Source organism: Cryptomeria japonica, chromosome 8, assembly GCF_030272615.1.
Source record: "Cryptomeria japonica chromosome 8, Sugi_1.0, whole genome shotgun sequence".
In the NCBI taxonomy this organism is placed as follows: Eukaryota; Viridiplantae; Streptophyta; class Pinopsida; order Cupressales; family Cupressaceae; genus Cryptomeria; species Cryptomeria japonica.
Genome location: NC_081412.1, coordinates 446844711 through 446868554, shown reverse-complemented (window position 1 = coordinate 446868554; position 23844 = coordinate 446844711). Strand labels below are relative to the sequence as shown.

Below are 23844 nucleotides of genomic sequence, written 5' to 3'. Positions count from 1 at the left end.
GTTTGTGCTCAAACTTGTAGAATCCATGTGGTCAACTATTAGGTCCTTTCACTATTAAACTCAATAGAAGCTATTCCCAAAAACCAAATGTTTTTTTATCATAGTAGAGGGCAACACCATCCCACTTAATAAAATTTGTTACATTTGGCTTCTACTTGATAATTAGTATTTGAGGGAAGATATTATATAGACTAGTATTTATAAATTCTCTAGCAATGAAGTAAGCCTAGAGTGGTGTAAAGTTTTTTTTTATTGGATTAAGAAAAAAAATCAAATTACATTTAAAAATTCAATCAAGACAACAACAACAATCAAATGGACGCTGTGAAGCCCAACAAAGTCACCAATAAAGTATAGAGCACCAATTGCAAAAGCAACACCACTTACAACAAAGGAAATCTCCTCTCGTATTGGAGAAAAGTTGAAGAGTTACACTAAATATAGCAACCTTGAAACAATAAACAATTATAGGTAAAATGGACCCACTAGTTTGAAAAAAATCAGAGATGGCACAATCTAGAAAATAAGAGAGAATCATCATTATCGACATAGTTGGAGAGGACACTTAGACATCTCCAAAGTCATAGATCAAGACGAGCTGATCGCAGATCCAACAAGAAAACTTGATAAACCCCAATTCCACTAAGAAAAACACCTCCTTAATGAGATAAGCTATCTATCCTTCAATCAATTGTAATTGTGCAATTGGACACGTATTTTCTTTGATTTTGAAGTAAACAAAATCCAAATTTTCCAATAAGAAAATTAGAATGGAAATTTTTTTGAAAAGAGAATAAGAAAAAAAAATAAATTTTTTTTAGAAGCACAATTCTCAAGGCAAATTTTATTAATTTAAAAAAAGATGCGGAGAAAACATTACTAGATCCCATTCTTGTTTTAGAGCAGCTAATACAAATTGCCAATTCTATGAAAATTCTAATTGTTTGGCTCTATACAAAAGCATCACGCCTCAGGGAGGCTTCTATTTAATTGACAATTGACATGGATATTTAGGGAGGACTTCCAGTTCAATCCAACGGTGTGGATCTCCTAAAGATAATGATATTCAACGTTTGGACGTTAGATGAAAAGAAAGACAACAAGAGTTTAAAGAAAGCCTACCTGAAGCGAATGAACAACTATGGAAGCTCAAATTCAGATAGGCACTATTCAGATTCTGGCATCTAATTTTTGGTTTTAACCAAATTTAGTTAAATTGGGGTTGGATTCTGTGAGAACTTTAGAGATACCCCACGTTTTCATTGCTCTAATATTTTCATTCATTCATCATATAAAAACTGATTGTTGTTCTAGCAGTAAAATCTCTACTGGGTTCCTGGAAGCTATTTGCTTTTGAAGCAATTTAAGCTTTGTTGGTGTTGGGTGTAATGAAAGAGAGCTACACTCACGCTCATGAGGCTTCATCCTGCAGGGCTAAATTGATTTTTAGAGAAATCAAAGCATTAAATCATGGGAATGGGGAAGTGGATAGCATTCATCACTTCCAGAAAATGGAGTTTATTCATGTGGGTAGTGAAAGGAAGTCAAGTCAAGGAAGAGGGACATGCTGGGCTTCATTGTCTGAGAGTGTCTCTGTGAAGGACAAACCATCAGTAACGATGAACATTTCAAAGAGCAAACCAGATGTGAAAGATGTGAAGGATGCCAGATGGCATAATCCTACATTTGACCAGCTCATGAAACATCCATTGGCATTATTGGCATTTATACCCAAAGATGCGTCACTGTTTATTGCAGGTGCAGCAGCTGGTGCTGCTGCCAAGACTGTTACTGCACCTCTGGACAGAATCAAACTTTTAATGCAGGTGGGTAGAACGTTGGGCACAGATATCACTCAAGTTTTAAATAGTTGAAAGATTCAATTCCACTGTTTGTAAAATTTGTATTTTTTTGGAAGCTTGTAGAAACACAAATTTGGAGTGACTGCATCATAAAGCATGGACTTCGACTGGCTTAATGCTAGGTAATGCCTAAGAGTACCTCAACATTGAGTCAAGGTCTCATTAGCAGTTAACTGTCATTTCGATGTAGTTTTGTATGTTTTTTAATTGCCACATAGGTTGAGCAATGTTAGAAGCAAACTAGGCTGCCATAGCCAATGCCAGTGTCTTTTTTTACCATTAGGCTTACAATTTCAATATACCCAACAGTAAATTTTGATAAAAAGTATACGATTACCTTGTTGTTTGAATGCTATTAATATTAAAAGTTCACTGTTCTCAACGATTGGTCTGGAGACTTTTTGGTTCATCATGTTATTACTTTAGCTTCTAGGTCTACGCACAACGACATTGGTGGGCTCTGACTTTAGGAATATCATTAAATTCCTCATTGTGCTTCATCGAGTAAAGATTTCGGCTTGCATAACCATAGAAGGCTTCAGGTGCTAAATGGATTTGTTTCATCAACGAAGAGAAACAGACTTTGAGGATGTGGTCCCATAGAAGGGGCTTGGGCTTCTATATTTATTCTGAGGACAGTTACACGGAATTGACAAAAATGCAGCTACAGGATTAACATGAACCTTTCATGTAAAATGGTAGCCCCACCTATGTGATAACAAGTTTTAAGCTGGTGTTGGGAAGGGGTGACTGGAAGTCTCCCTCACCAGCATAGGAAGTCTCGGTTCATTAATAATCAATCTTGTTTGGCTTAGTCTCAAGAATTGAGGGTATCCATTCTGTCAAAGTGGCTCAGGACTTGAATTTGGCCTTATCCCTTATGACATTGGGCCTTTGCACTTGAGAATAATTGATCCCTGGTGGACTCTTTGTGAGCCAAGCATTCTCCCTAGTAGACCAACAGCCACTTGATTAATGACGTCTTTTTAACATTTTAAGTTTTGAAAAAATATGGGCAATCTATTTCATATAGTTTTTATAATTTTGTCATCTAAAATTCCTCACTTTCACCTAAAATTTCTAACTAGAAAAGAATTAAAAAATCATGGGAACATTTGCTTGAAAAAGCCTCCTAATTTTTTTGGCAGCACCTGCTGAGAAATTTTAGCTAGCCCCCACTAAACCTCCTTCTGTGAGGGAGGCTTTGCTTTTTTGCTTTTGCAATTGTGCAGCTGGGGACATACCATATTGTGTAAACTTTCGGTGGCATTTTGATACTGATTGTACCATGTAACATTTATGGGCAGAAGACATACACAGTTCTTTAGATCTATCCACACTATTGGATGTTACAATTGTACTTATCTTCATGCGTTTAGTGATGTCCTTCAATTGATGTATCATGTAACAATGTTTGAGTTCTCTTAGACTTGGCTCCTACAATCTGATTATTAATCTTTTCCCTCCGACTTATTCATGAATCTGATCGTTTGCTGTCTGCATATAAATGTATAACCACAATATGTATACTCTATTGTTTAGCATTCTTTTATATGATTGTATTTTGAGATTGGGCATTACATATTCAATGCATTAATTTGTTTATTATTTCATTTCAGACTCATGGAATAAGAGCAACACAAGAAAGTGCTCAGAAGGGGATTGGTTTCATTGAGGTAAGATGCATTCTCTGATGGCCTCTTGTTACGCTGTAATTCTTGTTATATATCTTTTTCTATTATTCTATGTTAATTCCCAGTGTCTGTGACATTCGATAGCAAAGATTTGCTGGTAGGTATGCTAGTTTTTATATCATGACAGCATTGTTTTGTTGTTGAAGCTACATTATGCTTTCCAATTAATTTATAATGGTTTTCTTACACTTACTTCAGTTGCTTATATCTCTACTGATGTTCTATGTTTGGGTTTCCTAAACAAACCATAAGTTTGCTAAACCATCTGCAACCTTGTGAACTTATTTACGTTTGAGAGTGTTCTTTTAAATTTCTACATACTGTATTATGGCAAAACTAAATAATTGAGTCTAGTAATTGCGAGACAGATTTTAGGCCCAATTATGTCCTGTCTATGCTATAATGTGGAGGCCCCTTAGAATCCATCTTAGACATTTATCAAATCATTAATAGAAGCATGCTTGTATTCCTTGGAAAAATCAGGGAAGTTCCATTAATGAGGACTGAAATGTCTGTGGTGACAATGAATATACTTTAGAACAGAACCATAGAAAAGAAAATAACATTTTGGAGGAATGCTATCGTTTTTGCCCAACTTGCTCATTTTACCATTAGAATTTTCACTTTTCAAACCAGTTAGATACAGATATGATATTAATCGTTCTTTTGCTATTAATAAATATTATATATTTTTCATTGGATTATTAATTACTTACATGAGCTATGTCTCTAAATATTAATTCAAATCATGCCTATTTTTACTGAAATGTTAGCCAATAATAGTTTTTGCAATCAATGACACTTTCTTGTGGCACAAAATCTTGTTTGTCATGCTTAGAGTTCTGGTCTGACAGGTTGTTTTGGCTTCTAGATATGTTTAATCTTCTATTTCTCTGATATTTTGCTATTAGTTATTGTCCTAATCTTGTTTCTTCTTTCTGTTTAGAAAATAAGTATATTTATATAAAGAATATAAATCAAATGTCAACAAATTCTTGAGAAAAGTAACCAAAAAATTCATAGAATGAAAATAGGATGCCATATATAAATGGAATTTGAAGACAATTGAGAAATACTGCAGATACAGCCTACAGGAAGTGCTCATGTGAAGGAATAATTTATTATGACTAATACTGCTATTGCTGTTTAACAATTGGAGGAGATGCAAAATATACTCTCAAATGATTACCCAACCAATTAACAAGTACTTTGATTTGCTTTGCTGTGATGTTTTTCGTTCCCTATTGACACGTTTTTTAAATTGTTAATGTAATAGATATTATATGTTTGGATTCCAGGCTATCAGAAAGATTGGAAATGAAGAAGGATTGAAAGGTTACTGGAAAGGAAATCTCCCTCAGGTATATTAAATTTAAAAGCCAATCATACATAACTTTATTATATTCTAATTCTTCCTTTTTGTGGATTGTAAGTAAAAGCATATAAAAACTGCAAATTTAATCTTGGTGCTGCTTTTTGGCGATTTGCTATTATGTCAGGTGATACGTGTAATTCCATATAGTGCTGTGCAACTATTTGCGTACGAATTTTACAAGGTATTTGTTGCATTGGATAACCTTATCCTGGAAAAATTATCGGGGAATTCAAATATACATGAAATGGTATCTTAAGTATATTGGGAATGTTTTGCATAAACCTTATGAACAACTTGTTTATACTTCACTTTCTATGGCAATGCTCATGAGCCATTTTAGTTTTAGTGTAACCTTATGGTATCTCTGTTATTGTTTGCATAAGTAAATGCCATGGATCCATGCTAGCTATGTCTATCTTGAAAACAACAACTTCCACAATAAATCCATAAAACAAAGACCTTTCTTTCAGCAATTCAATAGAAATAATTTTGAGTTTGTTAACAGTGTCGGTGTGAATTTGTTCCTGTGTCTGGATGATCCATGATCATTGTGGACTAGATTATGTGATGCGTGCATGTCATGTTCTGGAATCAGGTATTTGTAATGCTATGTTGTCATGTGGTCCATGTTTAGTTAAAGTATGTGTTTGTATGACATTTCAGGCAGATTATATAAAAAAATGTAGTACATTGGGTTGCTACTGTAACCATATCTTTTGACAGTGATATGTACGTTATTTTCTTTGGAATTGTGTTCGAGCTTATAAAAGAAGGTAGCCTTCCCACAATAAGTTTTAGTTGGAGTTCAAGAGTAGTCGAGCCTCATCCAAAGACAGGTCCATAAATGATATTATTTATATTAATAATAAATATATAGTGAAATCTAGATTAATTTTGCCTAGTCCTTGGATATCTGAAATGACTTTCAATATATTCATCATGGATTTCAGCTTTTAATCTACTTGTGTGGAAATTTTGTCTATCCATCGGTCATGGTTGATAATGATTTTTGCCATAGCAGCAAAAATTGTTCTTGGGAATAAATCAGCAAATCATAAGTTAAATATTTTTTCAACAAATCATAATTTTAATCAGGAAAAGTTGGGTTAGGTTAGGGTTTTCAGAAAAAAGGAAACTTTGTGCAGCCGGCAAAAGTCACAAAAAAAAAATCTAGGGTTAGGGTTTCCAAAATATCAACCAAATCATGAAAAAAGGGTAAAAAACACTATCTTAGTGGTTTGGGATGATTTTTCATCATTTTGAAGATCTAAGTGCAATTAGAGTTTTTTAACCTGCAATTGTTACTGAAAAATTTGGCAGGCATTTTGGTTGATATCAAGATTTTTTTTGACAAAAACACTTAGGCTGCGAGACAAGTCACAATTATTCACAATTTATCACAAGTTTATTGCGATTATTGCTTCTATTTTATACCATTATGGTTGGGAAAATATTTGAAATAGTGATCATATTGGGGAGATAATTTTTGTAGGCACATATATAATGACATTATGTGATCATTTATACATTTCTGCCAGAACTTTGGATTGCTGGTGAACATATATAGAAGCCTAAGATTGTGGTTATAATTCTATAAAAAGCCATGTGCCCCACTCTTTTCTTTGATGACAAATAGCTGGAAGAGGTGCAATCCTATTAAGACCTAAGTTTAGGTTTCCTTTGTTAAAAAGGTAGGAACTATTGCACCGAGAGAAGAACTAGTTGAGGATGGAAAGTATAGTACAGTTTGGAAAATAAATGTGATGAGGAATTCTTGGCATTAGAGAAGTGTCCCGGGTGATCTTATCCGAGCACAAAGTTTGGTGTTGTTGAGATTTGAAATGAAATTTTGTTAGTTCCACACATGACCTGGATATATGGGACCTGAAAGTCCAAGCTAATAGCCTTCTTTCCAGAATCTTAGATGCTAGATAGCAGGAATATTATGATAAAGAAAGTCATGTAACCATTTGATAGTTTCCCAATCCATTGGGATATTAGTGGAAGGTAATCATCACCACCATTTATGTTTTTTATAAGAAATCAAATTATTTCTAGCATCTTTTAATCATTTATGTGTTAGCCATAGTAGTCATTGATGTCAAAAGAAGTTGCAGAAGTGTTGTGCAACCAGATTCATTATATCTAGTACAAACAATTTAATGACAGGTTTCATTGCTTACGTTTCTGAGCACACAAGTACCCAATATTGAGTTTGAAGTTTCTGTGAATACATATAAATGCAATATATTGGGTTAATGATAAGTTTCGATATACATATCTCATCAGCAGTAGTGTACAATATTAATGTTGAACTAAGACACGATATCAAAGATCCATTGTTTGAATGCTTTAGTAATTTGAAGAAGATGAGATTATAAATGATTATATATCGTGGAGTCGCTGTTGTTTTCTTTTGCATTGATAAATCGTTCTATCAAACATAGATGAAAATGTTATCCTCAGAAGTTCTAATTAAATACAAAGAATATCCGGATACTGTAAGGCTTCGGTTTGGGTGTTCAAACTTCTGCTATCATCCGAATGTTAAAGTATTGAATGCCAGTTTAGAGCAGCCAAGAATAAAGTGGAGTATTGAAGATTAATGTTTGGGCAGAATATATTGAGCAAAATGTTCGATGTCTTAATCTTATATTAGAAAGCAATGATAGTTATTGCCATCCGTATCGGTTATGGGAAGTTACATTTTGGTTTTGTATCAGTTGTTGGAATAGTATATGCGGCGGCAATCTTCTGAAGTTTAAACACTGTTAAGTCAGTTCATTAGTTATAAGTTATAACTGCATAAGCAGTTGAAACTGGTTTCAACTGTACACCTGATAAAGAGTTCTATTTAAAGAAGTATGTGAACATTTTTGAAAGATGATTAAGCAGTGATGCTGAAACACGTGAAAAGCCAGAAGTGTTTCTAAACAATGTTTGCTGCATTGTATTGTTGTTAAAGATAAGAAGAGTGAAGAGTATTCATAGTTTTATTATGATACTGGAAGTAACAGCAAGAGACCACTGTGTAATTTGGTTACTATAACTGAATCAGATCAATAAATCTGAAGGGTGACATTGTTCAGAATGGAACAATTTGCTTGTCTACATTTATAGTTTAACATTGCAGATCTGAAATCAGTGACAGTGATATGCTTTTGAATTTGTCATTGTTGATTTGAAAATGTAATTTGGTTCACTGGAGTTTGCTGCTAAACACAGAGAGTGTGAAGATTTCAGATTGTGAAGAAGTTGTTTACAGTTAGTTACATCTATCACTGTTGAAGGGTGATATTGTTTTGTTTTACTTGTATATTATCAGAATGTGTGAAGATTGGATTTGTAATTGAATTCAGTTGTATTGAAAACATTCTTAAGGTTGGTGCCTAAGACACTGAGTTGGTGCTCAGTTTGTTATGTTGAGATTTTGTAGGGAGTTGGTGCTCTCAGAAGGGATTTGGTGATTCCTTGGGGTTGGTGCCCTAGTTCTCTGTCACAGGGTTTGCCAAACTTCATGGTTGAAGTTCGGAATTCAGTGAACATTTAAAAAATATATAAAATTCATTAAAATTTGCTATAAATTCGTATGGAAAAGAACATAAGTTTTTATCAGGGTTTTTGAGAACAGAATCTCTCAAACTCGCAGCTAGGGCACAACACATGACAACAGAAAAACAGTGGTGAGCCGTGAGAGGAGTTGCTTTGAATTGAGCTTGGCGTCGAATGTCAAATCCACAAGGCCTGTGTCCTCAGTGACGACTATCCCGTTGACCATCACAACCACGTACTCCGCAACTCTCTCCACACATGAGTTCCTTTGCGCTCTTTCTTTGTGGAGTCTGCTCGTAGTCGCAATGGCCCTCCACAAGTAGGTTGTCGTGATTTCAAATGAAGTTTTTTTTATATATATATTATTTTAGACTTTATTATTTATAAATTATAATTTTGTGAATATATTACTTATATTTCAAAAAATTTGAATTATATAAGGCGAATTTAATCACGAATTTATTTTTGAATTTTTTTTCTCCTCGTTGAACTTCATCCGAATTTTATTGTTGCCGAACATGGACTCGAATTTGAACCTTGTGACTTAGCCCTAGTTTGTAAACTTTTTAACTGTGAGGCTGTAGCAGCATTTCTCACCACAGTTTTTCCCATCTTGGGTTTCCACATAAATCTTGCGCATTGTCTCTTCTTGTGGTTACATCTCTTTCCGGTTTCAGTTTTAATTCCTTTCAATTTTCAGATTGAAGTTTCATAAAGTTCATCAAAGGTTAAAATTATTAAGGAACTGAAAGTTTGATCTACTACTGATTCACCTCCCCCGCTCTCAGTAGTAGAGTTGTGTTCTACATTTTGATTTTATGATTTTGTTTATTTTAACTATGTTTTATGTGACGTGGTGAACAGAATTAAATTCAAGTCAAAATAGGTCAAAACCTCAATTCTTTCTTTTCTAGTTGGTGTATGTTGGTTTTGTAGTTTTTTTCTACATTAGCCTTGTCTGATAGAGGCAACCAACATGGCATCATTCTGACTTGACTTGCATTAATTACTATTGATAGGTTAATTAATGACCCATTTTGACCAATTTCTAAAATTCCAAATCCTGACACAAAAGGAGGCAGGACAGGACATAAGTGTTGTTTGACCGGCAAAATGACTGTTGCAGCCATGTTGATCAGATATGATCTTAGCATTGACTTTTATTATCTTTGAATTGCATTAATATTGAGGGAGTTGCTTGATTGACTACCTTTTTGGACTGCTTTGACCGTTTCTAATGAATTGATCTGTTGTATTTAACTTACTAAAGAGAATTTCACCAGATGTCTCTTTGACTGACATTGCTTTTTAGAACAGCTGTTTGATTAAAATACGCCTGAATATTTAGTTCGACTAAGGTATTTGATTGATTATATGAGATTTTCAAAATGCATGGTGACACACTATATGTTGGGACACTATTTATCTATTACATTGAGTGAAAGTGATGAGATACAATGAGATAGCAATATAGAAAGACAATAGCATAACGGATTAGAATTAAGAATGATTACTGAAGTAGAAAAACTAAAATAAGATAACCGAATCACTTCAAAGTGTTAGTCTCCTAAAAGTGCTAAGTCAAGTGATGATTTCCATAATGATGACTCCAAACGAACTTCTACCTCCTATTTATTCTGCCGTCATTATGTTAATACCTTATTACGCTGACCTCACATAAAAGGGAAGTATGAGAAGCTACTATAATTAATTATAGATTCATGCACACTACAGTTGGCTGCTTTATAACTTAAGTAAACAATGAAGATGATAAGTTGAGTAATAGTTAGGACATGACATACACTTTGATTAGATATTTACTCTTAATGGAATATCAAATCCTGTACCTGTGGGGATGATTTTGTCTGCGTATTGTGTATATTTCTGAAATATGATACCTAGAACCCATGATTTGTACCAGTCCCCAGCTATTTGGGTATAATGATGAAAACCCCTGGTAATAATGAGGTGATTGGCTCTTCATATTGATGAAAACTCATGAAAGCCCATAATGGTTAGGTCATAAGTTAGTGAATAAAACTCATATGTTGGCACCCCTTTGGAACTCCATGTTTAGACCTCCTTTTATGAGATAATTGTCAGTAAATTTTTGGTGTCATATCAGTGCAAGTCAGTTATTGTCCTGGCAGTTAAAACTGTCTAAAGTTGCATTGGCCTTGGCCTTTCCAAGCTAACAATTTTGTAGGGAAAAACACTAAACTATGAAAACAATGGTGATGATCCAAGACAGATCAGGGAAGGAAGAGGAGATCAACGTGATGTAAGAAAAAGAGCAGAATCAGCAATATGGAGGTACACTTAAGTGGATTTAACTCTCGTGAAACCCTGCTAAATGTCAGCAACATGTAAGAACAAGAGTAGAATCAGCAATATGGAGGCGCACTTTTAAGTGGGTGCAATTCTCTTGAAATCCTGCCAAATGTCAGCAAAAGATAGTAATCAATGCTAGCAGAAAAAGGTGGACAGCTGGAAGTTGACACATTTTTTTTGTGTCTAAGTTACCAATTTTCTCTGCTGAGGTAGTTCAATTTGGGCAATGATACAGAAGAACTTGGCAAAGACCTTGTAAAACTGCGTCAACTACTCAAGGAAACAAACAGGAAATATTAGTGCCAATTTGAAGTGTCAGAGCCAGCAGAAAGTTGAGCATCAAGTGGTAAGTCACAAAGACAAGTGCGATCAGCAAAGAAGAATTTGAGTGAAATTGCAACTTTAGGCTGGCAATGCCAATGACAAACTCTGAATCATGTGGCTAATTTCAAGTGAAACTGTGCCAAGTAAAGAGATGAGTTAAAAAGATAAGTGAATTGCACTTTTTCAATGGCAATGCCAATTTCAAAGTGCAACTCTAGTGTTAAAAGATGATAAAAAATGCGATCAGCATGAAATCAAGTTGAGAACTAAACATTAAATCTCACTTTTTCATAGGTGATGCCATCCCAAAATGGCAATTCAATTGGGAAACTTTTAGCAAAACTGCACCAAACATGAGAGGAGGCTTTAAGTTATAAGAAAATCATACTTTTAGAGTGGCGATGCCACTTAAAAGTTCCAACAGGAGGCTATAAAAGTCATGAACATGTTAGTGATCTGCAATAGCCTGAAGAAAGATCAAACTGAGTTTAAGTGTCACACTTTTCGAGTGGCATTGCAAACACAAAGGTGCAAAGAGATGGTGAATGGCTGGAGAAAATGCGACAAGTGTGTGAAGTGAAAGGAGAAGAAGAAATCACACCTGTTCAGTGGCATTGCCAACATGGAAGCACAACAATAATTTGAAGGGAAATAAGCATAAAGTGAGTTGCTCTTTTTGGTTGGCCTTGCACCTAAAAGTTCCTACAATGGAAAAGCCACCCAAAAGTTCCTACAATCATACTTTTTAGCTGATCTTGCCATGACAAAACTCTTCCATGCACAGATTAATCTGAAATTGAGTGTTGGGCATAATTTAATGGTTAGGGTTTCTAATGTTCAATAGAAAATCCATCTAGTTTTCAAAATAATAGTATAATTCTATTTTTAGAAATTGTTATTTTTAGCAGTAATGCTCTTTCAAGGAATGGCAAGAGGAGCTTAAAAATTCAACTTTCTATTCTTGAGTAAGTTATTTTTTTAGAGTTAGTCTTCAATTTCATATCCACAGATAGGTTTTTGACAATTTTCATTAATTGCAAATAAAGTTTACCATGTTTTAAATACTTTAAAAGATTTGACAAAGTCACAAGTAGGTCATAGATTTTTGAAAATGACTAAGCGACAGAAGTTTCTATTTTTTTCGAGAGGATAGGGATAAGCTTTTTTTTAGGTCTTTTTATTTTATTAATTATTATGTTGTTTTACTTCCTCTTTTTAGAAGTTGGAGATATGGATGTTTTAAAGTAACACTTTTATGGGAATATTATATTAATTTTTTATCCCTAAGAGCTTCTTCTTGCGAGATTATAAATAAGTGTTTTTTAATGCATAATTTTTAAGGATGTTTTAGAGTAGACTTATGTTGCAGAAGTTGTTAGTGAAGTTATTATATTTTTGTGAAAGTTAATGAATATTGGTTGAAGTTAGGCTTACATTGTAGAAGCTGTTATTTAGTCAAAGTTTTGGAATCTGTCTATTTGAGTTGAACTTTGAATGTAGTTTAATTATTTCCTTCATGAACTTGTTTGATGTGTGCTCGTTTAATTTTTTGCTATTGATGTAGATATAGTGGTGTTTGGTTTAATTGGTAATCTATATTCATCTCTGTTTTTCTTTCAAATCCATGCCACTGTTCAATGCTGGTCTTTGCTTTAGCCAATTTAAAGTTGTCTTTGTTTGTGCTTGATAGTTCATCCTTCTTAAATCTAAAGCTTTGTTTTAGGCCTTAATTATTGACAATATTATAGTTGCATCTAGGGCAAAACATAGTTATTTAGATAATTACATTTATGTAAAACCCCCCATGAAATCTTGTAGTGTGTTTATATTTGTAAATTTTGTTAGTTTTAGGTTTAGTTAGATCTTAAGGAGCTTCCGTATAATTTTAAGAATGGTTCTACCACATACATTGTTCTGATTTGAGTTGGCTGGAAACAAACAAATTAAAGCACTAACACTATGTAAGCTTGTGAGAGACGGGTGATTGGTGATTGAATGCTCGTATTAGTTGGGTAATGGGTTAACTAAATTTTCCTTAAGGGATGGTAGCCAAATTGAATTAATTGTAATGGGATGAAATGATAAACAAAAGTAGATTTATGAAATGTATCTTGTTAAGTTATTTGCACCATTCGTTTGCTATTTGAAACTAGCTAGGTGGTAGAGATAGAGTTGAAGATTTGAATCTTCCACAGTCCTTAATAATTGTGAAAACAAATATAATGAGAAAATTATGTTTATCAATGTTTTAGATCTACTTCGAAACAAATTATTTATTAGAATAATTAATTCTTTTAGTCAATTACCTTTTTAGTGGTTCTATTAATGGTCATTTAGTTAGTCATTTAGCTTTTTAGTTCGTCATCTTAGTTGTCGACTTATTTAGCTTTTTAGTTTGTTTAGTCTTTTAAGTGCAACTATTGTTTCTTTTATAAGAACGCATAGTTTGCTTTTTAGTGTTTAGCTTTATAGCTTTATTTAGTGTTTTAAGCGTTTTAGCTTCATGTTGAAGCTTTTGTTTAATAGTTTGTTCTTTTTAGAACATCGTCTTGTAATTTCTTTATATACGGTTGTATATTCATAATTAATTCATCCGATTATTCAAGATATATTTGATTGTTATTCAATTATTTTCCATGGTATCAGAGCGGGTCGATGGGATATTTTAGAGTTTGGTGAATTTTTTAATAAAAAAATTGTAAGCCTCTACCTGGATATTATTTCCAAGAAATTTTTTTAAGAGTTCTTTCTATGAAAAAAATTTGTGGAATGTGCTGCTGTCTGAAATTTTTGAGGGTTTGTAGAAGATTTGTAGGCCTTTTATAGGGTTCGTGTTTCAAAAATCGCGGTTTTTTTTTGCAAGAAAAAATCATAGGGGTTTCTGGAGCTACCGTTTTCTAGAAATTCGTTTTTTTGGGAGTCGTTTTCATGCGATGGAATGCGATTTGTGTTTTTTTGGCAGCTGTGAGACTTGTTTTTAGCGGTGCGTTTGTTTCTAGCAGTGTGTCCTGGTGGCGTTTTTTTGATTTTCTGTAGGTCTTTTTGTTTCGCGATTTTCGGCTGTGATTTGTTTGCATTTTTTGGGTGCAGATTTTTTTTTCACTCGCAATTTTTGCGATTTTGCGCGACGTGGTGGCGATTTATTTGTGGATTTTCTTAGACTTGCAACACTTTCGGTTCTACATTTTTTTTTTCGCGACCAGTTTTTGCATTTCCGCGCAATTTTTGTCACAAATTTTTGTTAGCATGCGATCTCTATTGCGTTTAGTGTCGGGGCCGTGATTTGGGTGGCAGTTAGGGTTTTCACACCCTTTTGTGGCAATTCGCTTATTGGGTTTTTGTATTTTTTTCTAGAAAAATTATCATTATGAGTTTTTATAATTTTTTGTATTCAAAAAAATTATTTCGGATTTTTATAGCTTTTCCCTTTAAAAAAATTATTTTAGGTTTTATAATTTTGGCCTTAAAAATTATTTTCTGGGTTTTGTTAATTTTTTTGCACAAAAATTATCTTTTTGAGCTTTTTGATTATTCTTCAAAAAAAATCATGAGAGGGTTTTGCTTGATTTTTTCCTCAAAAATAAGGGTTTTACTGCATGATGTCTGGTGTTTTGTTGCGAGATGTTTTAGGGTTTTCATGATTTTTTCCTCAAAAATTGTTCATAGGGTTTTTAATTTTTCCTTAAAAATTATCATCTGTAATTTGTGATGTTCATGTGAGATTTTGGTTATCTAGGTTTTACTGTTTTTTCCACGAAAATGATGATTTGTAAGTCCAGTTTTCAAGGTTTGACGGTTTTTTCCACAAAAATTGTGCTTTGTTGTAGTCAGTTTTGGGTCACACTTGGAGTTGTCAGAGCGAACATCTGCAACCGTGGCATCTTGCAGTATATTTTGGGGTTGCTGGAGCAAATAGTGCTTAGTACTCTTTTGCAAAAGTTTTTATGGTTTTTTGCTAAAATTGTGTTTGTTGCTCTTTGGAGGGTTTGCTGAATTTTCCTCAAAATCATGGTTTCAGGCTCAATAATTCGCATGTGACAGTTCTATAATTCGCATGTGAGGGTTACATCAGTCAAATAGAATTAGCTATTCGTGGTCATTAACACTTTGCAAATCTTGGGAGGGTCTCCGCAGCAATAGAGTGTTCTTACGTTTTGTGATCAAAAGACCTGCAATGTCTTCTGTTGGGTACTTAGTTGATACAATGACCATTAAGGGAGGGTATTAGAATAATTAATTCTTTTAGTCAATTACCTTTTTAGTGGTTCTATTAATGGTCATTTAGTTAGTAATTTAACTTTTCAATTTGTCATCTTAGTTGTCGACTTATTTAGCTTTTTAGTTTGTTTAGTCTTTTAAGTGCAACTATTGCTTCTTTTATAAGAATGCATAGTTTGCTTTTTAGCTTTATTTAGCATTTTAAGCATTTTAGCTTCATGTTGAAGCTTTAGTTTAACAGTTTGTTCTTTTTAGAACACCATCTTGTAATTCCTTTATATATGGTTGTATATTCGTAATTAATTCATCCAATTATTCAAGATCTATTCGATTGTTTATTCAATTATTTTTCATTATCAGGAGATAGAGTTGTGAGGAATCCCAAATGAGTGATTCCTTACAACGATAAATGCTATGGGATTGTAGTCGGTATAAAATGCTTATGGTTATATTTGACAATATTTGTTATCTGCCAATGTATTAATTGTTTGTATTAAGTGGGTTGTCACTCTCGGGTAGTTATGTGTCGGTTGGTTGACGGTTGTGTACCTCCGACAACCGTCGGGTTCTTTAAATGTGTTGTGTACCACCAAGGAAGGTAGTACGGTATAGTCGGGTCTATTGTAATCCTTGGCCGGCCATCTCTGGTCTCTTCTCTATAATAATTGCATGTGTGAATAAAGATATATTTTACTGTCGTGCTTGGTATGCATTGTCATGTACATTATTATTTCCTGTATTTAAATTATCAGTTGTAGCAGTAAACATTTTGGCGTCGTTGCCTTAAAAGAAATCGGGTCAGCCTTTAGTGATTCATGCCCATAGACCCCATTAAAGGTGAGAAGAGGCCATAGGGTGGTCAAGACCAAACGATTAGGTGATTCGCCGACACTCGGTTAGAGGGAGCACAAAGACGGGTTGGAGCCCAGAAGTACTCGGAGTATTGGGACGCTGGAGGTGGACGTGTAGATGATGCGTGCGTGATTGAGAGTGCAAGGAAAGCACCAAAACGCAGTGGTCGAAACAGTCCACCCAGGTCCGACACACGTGGAAGTACTTTGAGTGTTGGGGATGCTGAAGGTGGACGTGTAGAGGACACCTGCATGGCCGAGAGTCCACCCAGGTCCGACACACAAGGCGATTACACATAGTAACTTCTGAGTGAAAACAATGATGAACACCCAAGAGAAGCAGAAACTCTCGAAGTTTACAGGGGATGGACCAGAGGACCCCGTATGTCATTGTAAGACATGTATAACAATATGGGAGGCGTGTGGCCAAGATGACAAGGACTACTGGCTGAAGACATTTCCCACCACCCTTCGGGGGATCGCCATTGATTGGCACACATTCGTCAACGCCCGACACAAGACTAGATGGAGTGATCTGAAGAAGGCGTTCCAGGAGGAATTCAAACTCTTGAGGGATGACAACGAGATTGTGGCCGAAATCTATAATACCAAGCAAGGGAAAAATGAGAGTGTACGTGCTTACAACCGTAGGCTCAAAGAATTGTTGAACAAGATGGACAACCAGCTAGCCGACGGGTTGAAGAAGAGGTGGTTCACTGAGGGATTAGTACCCTCGCTGCGCAAGAAGATGAAAGTAGTGCCTTTTTCCTCGTATGTTGATGCTTACAATTGGGCAATGGACATCGAGAGTGAAAACAAAACCTCCTCTCGAGGGAAGAGGAAGATCGACGATGACGAGAGCACCGAAGGTAGCAATGACGAAGAATCCAAAGCCGTACGAGCCCTTCGACTAGATATGTTGAGGATGATGATAGAATTGAAGGCGAGAAAGGAACCTATAAATAAAGTAATGAACTATGGTGTGCTGAATGCAAAATTGAGAGGCACACGAAAGGTAATTGTATTGGAAATATGTGATTGAATTGAGGAACTAGGCGGTGTGTGAAGAACTGGCATCCTCTGACTCAGAGTCTAAGGGTGGAGAGTTTGGTATGGACGAAGGGAGGAAAGGCATGAAACCCAATGATGAAGGGGTGCTCGAACTGGAAGATTGCTCTGAAGATGAGACGAGTTCCTTGAATGGACTATTCCATTGGCAAATGGAGGACTGAGGTATTTTCGCCAACATGTAATTTTCTTGAAGCTACAACTCCTGGTGAAGAGAAACCAATGAAAGCATGTACAATTATGAATGATACATCTAGTAGTACGAAGATGGAAAGTGGACAGGAAAAGCCCACTAGCGAAGGACAAAGGCCGTACAAAGAAAAGATAAATAAGCCATACGAAAATATACCGTACAAACAAGAACACCATACGAAGAAACAAGTTGGAGAGTCTAGTCGTACAACGTTTACCGTAAATGAGCAAGCCGTATGTGCGAATTGGGTCAAGGCTACAAGTGAATGAAAGTTGCAAGATGTACGTGGAACTGCCACTTGGGCCGTGGTTAAACATTGCGAAATCTTTATTTTTTGGCTTCATCAACAATTGCACTGCCCCTTGACCCCGTTGGGGGCGATGCCCCCAGATCCCCGTTGGGGGCGTTGCCCCAAACCCCCATTTGAATTGGCAGGTACATTACAAGTTGGGGTTGTTCGGTCCAAGTCATTGTCTGTCATTAGTCTTTCCAAATATTACTTGATGTTTAGTTGTCATCTGGAAGACGACTTTTTCTTTTGGGGGGGATGACGTAGTCAGCATAAAATGCTTCTGGTTGTATTTGATAATATTTTATTATCTGCCAATGTATTAATTGTTTGTATTAAGTGGGTTGCCACTCTCGAGTAGTTATGTGTCGGTTGGTTGATATTTGTGTTCCTCTCGGCAATCGTCGAGCTCTTTAAATGTGTTGTGTACTGCCAAGGAAGGTAGTACGTTATAGTCGGGTCTATTGTAATCTTTGGCCGAACATCTCTGGTCTCTTCTCTGTAATAATTGCATGTGTGAATAAATATATATTTTACTGTCATGCTTGGTATGCATTGTCATGTACATTAGTATTTCCTGTATTTAAATTATCTGTTGTAGCGGTAAGCAGGGATGCCCATTTGTTGGACGTGGTTTGGTGATGGCCTCTACTTATACTAAACCTTGTATTTAGTTACTAACTCTGTTGGGTTGCATAGGGTTGACGTGTATTTTGTACACAATCATACACAGAATAAAATACCCAAAGGCATCTTATCCTCTCTTGAATAAAGTCGCTAACTGCTGAAGATATCGCAAGAAGGATCAGTTAGGATGACTCCAATGTTCTTTTTAGTAGGGTCTCTACGTGTGGATAAGCTCTTTGTGGTATGATGTGATTTGCTGGAATCACAAGGGGACTTACATTTGATGCCTGAACTTCTGATTTGCTTTGAATATTGCTGGAACACAGGATTTTACTAACTTTGACTTGAAAAAAGGAAAAAGGATGAGGGCGAAGAGAGGATCTAATCCTAATACTAAGAATGTAGGAGCAATGATAGATCTTTGATGAAACTCTAACTAGGTCTTGTTTTGACATCGCAGGACCATCTCCACAAGGCTAGTGCGATCTTCGAAGGGAAGCTTTATGATGTTCAAATCATCACTGCAGGCATAGATACCATCAGGTTGATGCATATCAATGAAGAAGCGACAATTGAAGTTAAGCTTAAGCTGAATGATTCCAGTTGACTACGCAAGGCAAGTCTGCAATCAACAAACTGCTAGTAGTATGGATGTACGAATTCTACCATCAATCAATCACATTTCTTCCATTCATCTAATCATCTACCATCTAGGATTGAAGACTCAACAAGAAACCATGCATATTGCAAGAAACGACACACTTCACCATTACTTCAATGAAAATGGAGTTTGTTTACAATCAATGGCAACAATTTCTTGCCTTGTCCTCCTATTCTACTCTAATTGCTATTCTAATACTTCCAACTGCTTCTAACTATATTCTAACTCTAACTATCTTCTGATTAGCCTTTACAAATGAAATGCCAGGGCTTATATAGTGCCCTCAATACAATTCGATGGCTTAGATCAATTCGAGATCAATGGCCAAGATTCAACAATGAAAACCCTAATTAGGGTTTGTTACAACCATTACATAACATTTAATGCTTGACCAATGATAAAATTGTATTGCTTGGACACATGTCCTCTTTAGAAAATTCCACCAATGGATAGTTGGGGTAGGTACATCGGAGTTTGTGCCACCTTCCATGAGTTAGGTACATTGAATCTGGACATGCTGAGGTGGACCACACTGATTGGAGAAGTGATGACTAGGATGCCACCTCGTCTGACACTTGTAACTTGGTAAATATTCAACATGATGTTGTTGAGAAGCTAGCTTTAATTAATTCTTCTGAAATTATTTTCTTTTTCAACGAACCCTTGTTCTGACTTCTTGTGTCCTTGATGTGCAGGATGATTGATGTACCTCGCCTTGGAATGCTGGATTGGAAGAGGTCGCCCCTGTCCATGCTAGGCTGGATCGAAGAAGGTCGTCCTTGTCCTTACTTGATCATCCTTGATCTGGCTTGATTTTCCTTGAGGAGAGTCTTCCGACTTGTAGATCTTTCGAGCTTGGAGTCGCCATCTTGATACCTACACAACATTTCAAAATTAGTAATATATCTTGAAATCTAAAAATTAAACTTTAAAAGGAAGATTCAAGATTTTGATTAGAAAACCTCATGATAAATCTTGAGTTATCATTTCCTAATTTAGGACTTTCAAAGCAAAATTTAAATCTTCAAAAATGGTGCCAAGGTGATTACGCCATACCTCCACTTGGGAATTAATTCTAAAAAAAAGATGCAAAATTAAGCAAGTTTGCTAGGCAAAATGTGGATCGAAGTCTTCAAAATGTGCTTCTTCTATCAACTTCACCACTTCTAGCCTTCAACGTCTTGAGGAAAATTCGCTCCACCTCTAGCCTTCAACTCACACTCCTTCTTGGACCAGATTTCGCACTCCTTTATTGCTCCTTCAAAATCGCACTTGGACAAATGATTGAAAGATGGATTAACATGCTCAACACACCCCTCTTATATAGGCGCTCATCTTGATAATTGCCCCTAGGCCGACTTGGAAAATAGGCCCCAAAAACAAATAAAATTTAATAAAAGAGGGGGCCGACCTTGCAAAATAATACCCCAAGCGCTCCCTTTTTTTAAAATTTAATTTAATAATAATTAATTAAATGCCTTTGTAATTAAAAACTTCGATTTTTTTAAAGGCTTTAAATTAATTATTGAATGTCCATGCGCTATTTTTAAATTCCAATTTAATTAAATCTTTCACATTTTTATCGAATTTGGCATTTTAATGTGATTCGAAAATATTAGCGCCTAAGCATGGGAGGAATAAGGGACACTAACCACATTGCTCTGGTCCTTGGGAGAGGGACAGGAGCGCTCCTTCATTTTGGCCTTGTTTTTCATGTTTTTCACGTTCAGAGTTTTGTCTTAGACGTCCAAAATAGCATTTTAATTGGGAATCTTGAGCTTAATTCGTCCCTTTTGTGGAAGGAGTGTGCTTTAAAGTACTTTCGCCCTGGTCCCTTGGTGAGGGACAGGAGCGAACTTGCCTTTTTCCTTGGGTCTTTGTCTCTTTAATCACCAATTTATATCGCAAGGCAAGTAACAATGTTATCCATTCATTCCATGCATACTTTACTCGTCCTTTACAATGCAAATTTGATATTTGAGTGAATATCGCCTTGGTCCCTTGGTGAGGGACAGGAGCGAACCTTTGTTCCTTGTGCTCATCCTTGTTTATATCAACTTGCAACTGTCTTCACGGTGTAAAATGATGTTCCTTACTCCTTTTTGAACACTTGAAATGTGAGTGGCAACCTAAACTTGGACACACTTGAACATTTCGCTCTGGTCCCTTGGTGAGGGATAGGGGCGAATTTGGGCATTTCCATCACCTTTGCGGTCTTTGATACTTTACTTTCTCTCTGAGGCGTTCCAAACATCATTGCCCCTTTGTGTCTTAGCTTGGAGTGATTTAAGCTTGGAGGGAATATTAAATAACCTTGAGTTTGCCCTGGTCCCTGGCTGAGGGACAGGAGCGAACTTTCACTTGTAGGCTCAATCATGCTTTGCTAACTTTTAAAACCATCTTCAATGGATCCGCTATGCTTCCCTTCACTCATCCTTGACATGTAATTTGCTTCATCTTGGCGAGAGATTTGTCTAAGGAAGAAATCGCTCTGGTCCCTGGGAGAGGGACAGGAGCGCCTAGGACAATATGGGCTTCACTTGGCGTTTTTGCAATCTTCAAATTATCTTCAACGGACTCGTTACGCCTCCTTTGCTTGCCTCAAACTTAACACTTACTTGATCTTCGCCCAAAACCTGTCCTATAGGGAAAATCGCTCTGGTCCCTGAGAGAGGGACGGGAGCTATCACTTAAATTCGCCCTGGTCCCTGGCAGAGGGACAGGAGCGATTTTGCTTCTAGAGTCAATTTTCCTCATGATTGCGCTTTCAAGTTATATTCAACTGATAAAATGTATCTCCTTTGATCTTCTCAATTCGCGAAATCGTTCAAATCTTTCAAGGACAAGGCAATTTTGGATTTCAAGCTCCGGTCCTTCAGTGAGGGACAGGAGCGATTTTTGTCCTCCAGGCCCAAATGCTTCACTTTTCACCATGAAATGTCTTTGCTAGGGAAGATATCATCCTGCTTCATGCTATGAATAAAAGTTAATGTCCAAAAAAAGGTCTAAAATTGTGCATATAAAGAAAATCGCTCTGGTCCTTCAGTGAGGGATAGGAGCGAATTTGACCTTCTAGGCAAAAACTTCATCATTTCATTGCTTTTGATCAAGTCTGGATGCTCCATCATGCTCATCTTGCCCTTCACCATGCCTTTGATGTCTCAATTTGTCCAAACAAGGTCAGGAATGGCTCAAATAAGTATTATCGCCCTGGTCCCTTGGTGAGGGATAGGAGCGCTTCGCCTTGGTCCTCCTGGGAGGGACAGGAGCGAAATTTGCTCTGGATCCTCAGTGAAGGACAGGAGCGAAATTTGACTTTTCGAACTCTCTATCAGGATAATTTTCATGGAATATAACATTTAAGTATAAGGAAATGTCACTTATACTTTAAGTTATATTCCATATATACTTTCAGGATGTTTGAGAGTGGTTTCAGACCTCCAGGAGTTATATTCCAAAATCTAGCTTTTTGAGGTTTTTCAGTTTCCAGACTTAGTCAAATTCAGGATCAGGACATCACTCAAGCCGGACTTGCTTATCCATGTGATCACCTGGGCGACACTCAAAATGCAAAGGCTAACTAAGAAAACCCTAAAAAACCTAAAGAACAAACCCTAAAAAGCAAAAAACATGGGTCCCCATTTGCAATGGGGCGATGTGTGAAAACGTCACAACACATAGGTATTGTACTATACTGATAATCATTGGCCTTGTATCTTCTTGTTGGGGGAAGGCATAGCCTAGATTTCTTAGAGCAAGAAAATATCAACAAAACTTTCTCCTTTTTTAACTTTAATGGCATCTCGTTCCTTCTACTAGAATAAGCAAAGCGACTTAGTTTGTCAATGACAACTACAATCCACAATTTGATTTTGTGTAACTAAACCTCTCTACTTATGCAAAATCAACACAAGGAAGACTTAAAGCCTATTAGAAATCGCTCTTTTATACAAACTACTAGAAAATATCAAATAGAGTAATTGTTCTATAGTCATTCATTTTCTTAGCTTCTTTATTTTGTGAGAGCTATGCTATTAATATTCTTATGGTCCTTTTCTATCTTCTTGAATCTTTGACACCTTTTTAAACACATAGTATTTTTGTAGTGCATTACTATCAAATGTCACCTTAGGATCGATTGTGTATTTAATATTGAGTCATTCACAGTGACCTATCTCTCATGACTGATCATTCACTTTGTTAATTAGAACCAATTGAATCTTGTATTGCATAGTTGTTGGCGGCAATATTGTACATGAAAAAAAAACTAGTTAATTAAGTTGTAATTGTCTTGGTTAGTTGGCAACCGAGGGGTGGCAGTTGCGGTGTGACAGTTGGCACTCGCACCCCCTCGGTATCTTTATATACTTCGGAATGTAACTTGTGACGAAAGACAATTATGAATGGAAGAACATCTCTTATACTTTATCTGATATCTATGGCATTATTATTCTGCATTACGTGTTTTATCTGTGTACTTTAAGTTATTCACCCAAGAGGGTAAACATTTGGCGCCGCTGCCTAGACGTACTTGAGAACGGAAGACGCGGATGGCGCACGGACACGATGGGCCTACCCGTTGGTGAGATAAACCCAGAGGCCGACGACGCGCAAACAGAGCTCTAAAACGGAGAAGACATTGCAACGAGGGAATTTTCAATTCTGCTCCAGGTAGCCATCGAGGCCTACGTCCGACGAGAGGCCACGGAGGCGGAAATCCCACCAAGTGCCATGTGGACAGCGCTGGAGGTTAGCTCGGCAGTAAATCGGTTGATGAACCATCTTCCCCGGCTGCTTGC

The 23844-nt window shown here is 36.2% G+C and overlaps 1 protein-coding gene across 1 annotated transcript in view; it reads left to right on the top strand.

The window, feature by feature from the left end:
• The first annotated feature begins 881 nt into the window (after positions 1-881).
• LOC131052557 (probable envelope ADP,ATP carrier protein, chloroplastic) overlaps positions 882-23844 on the top strand; it is a 163511-nt gene continuing 140548 nt past the window's right edge. The window contains exons 1-4 of the mRNA XM_057987144.2: positions 882-1826; positions 3482-3538; positions 4855-4917; positions 5056-5112. Coding sequence (XP_057843127.2) covers positions 1389-1826; positions 3482-3538; positions 4855-4917; positions 5056-5112 — 615 coding nt within the window. The 5' untranslated portion in view covers positions 882-1388. The remainder of the gene's footprint in view (positions 1827-3481; positions 3539-4854; positions 4918-5055; positions 5113-23844) is intronic.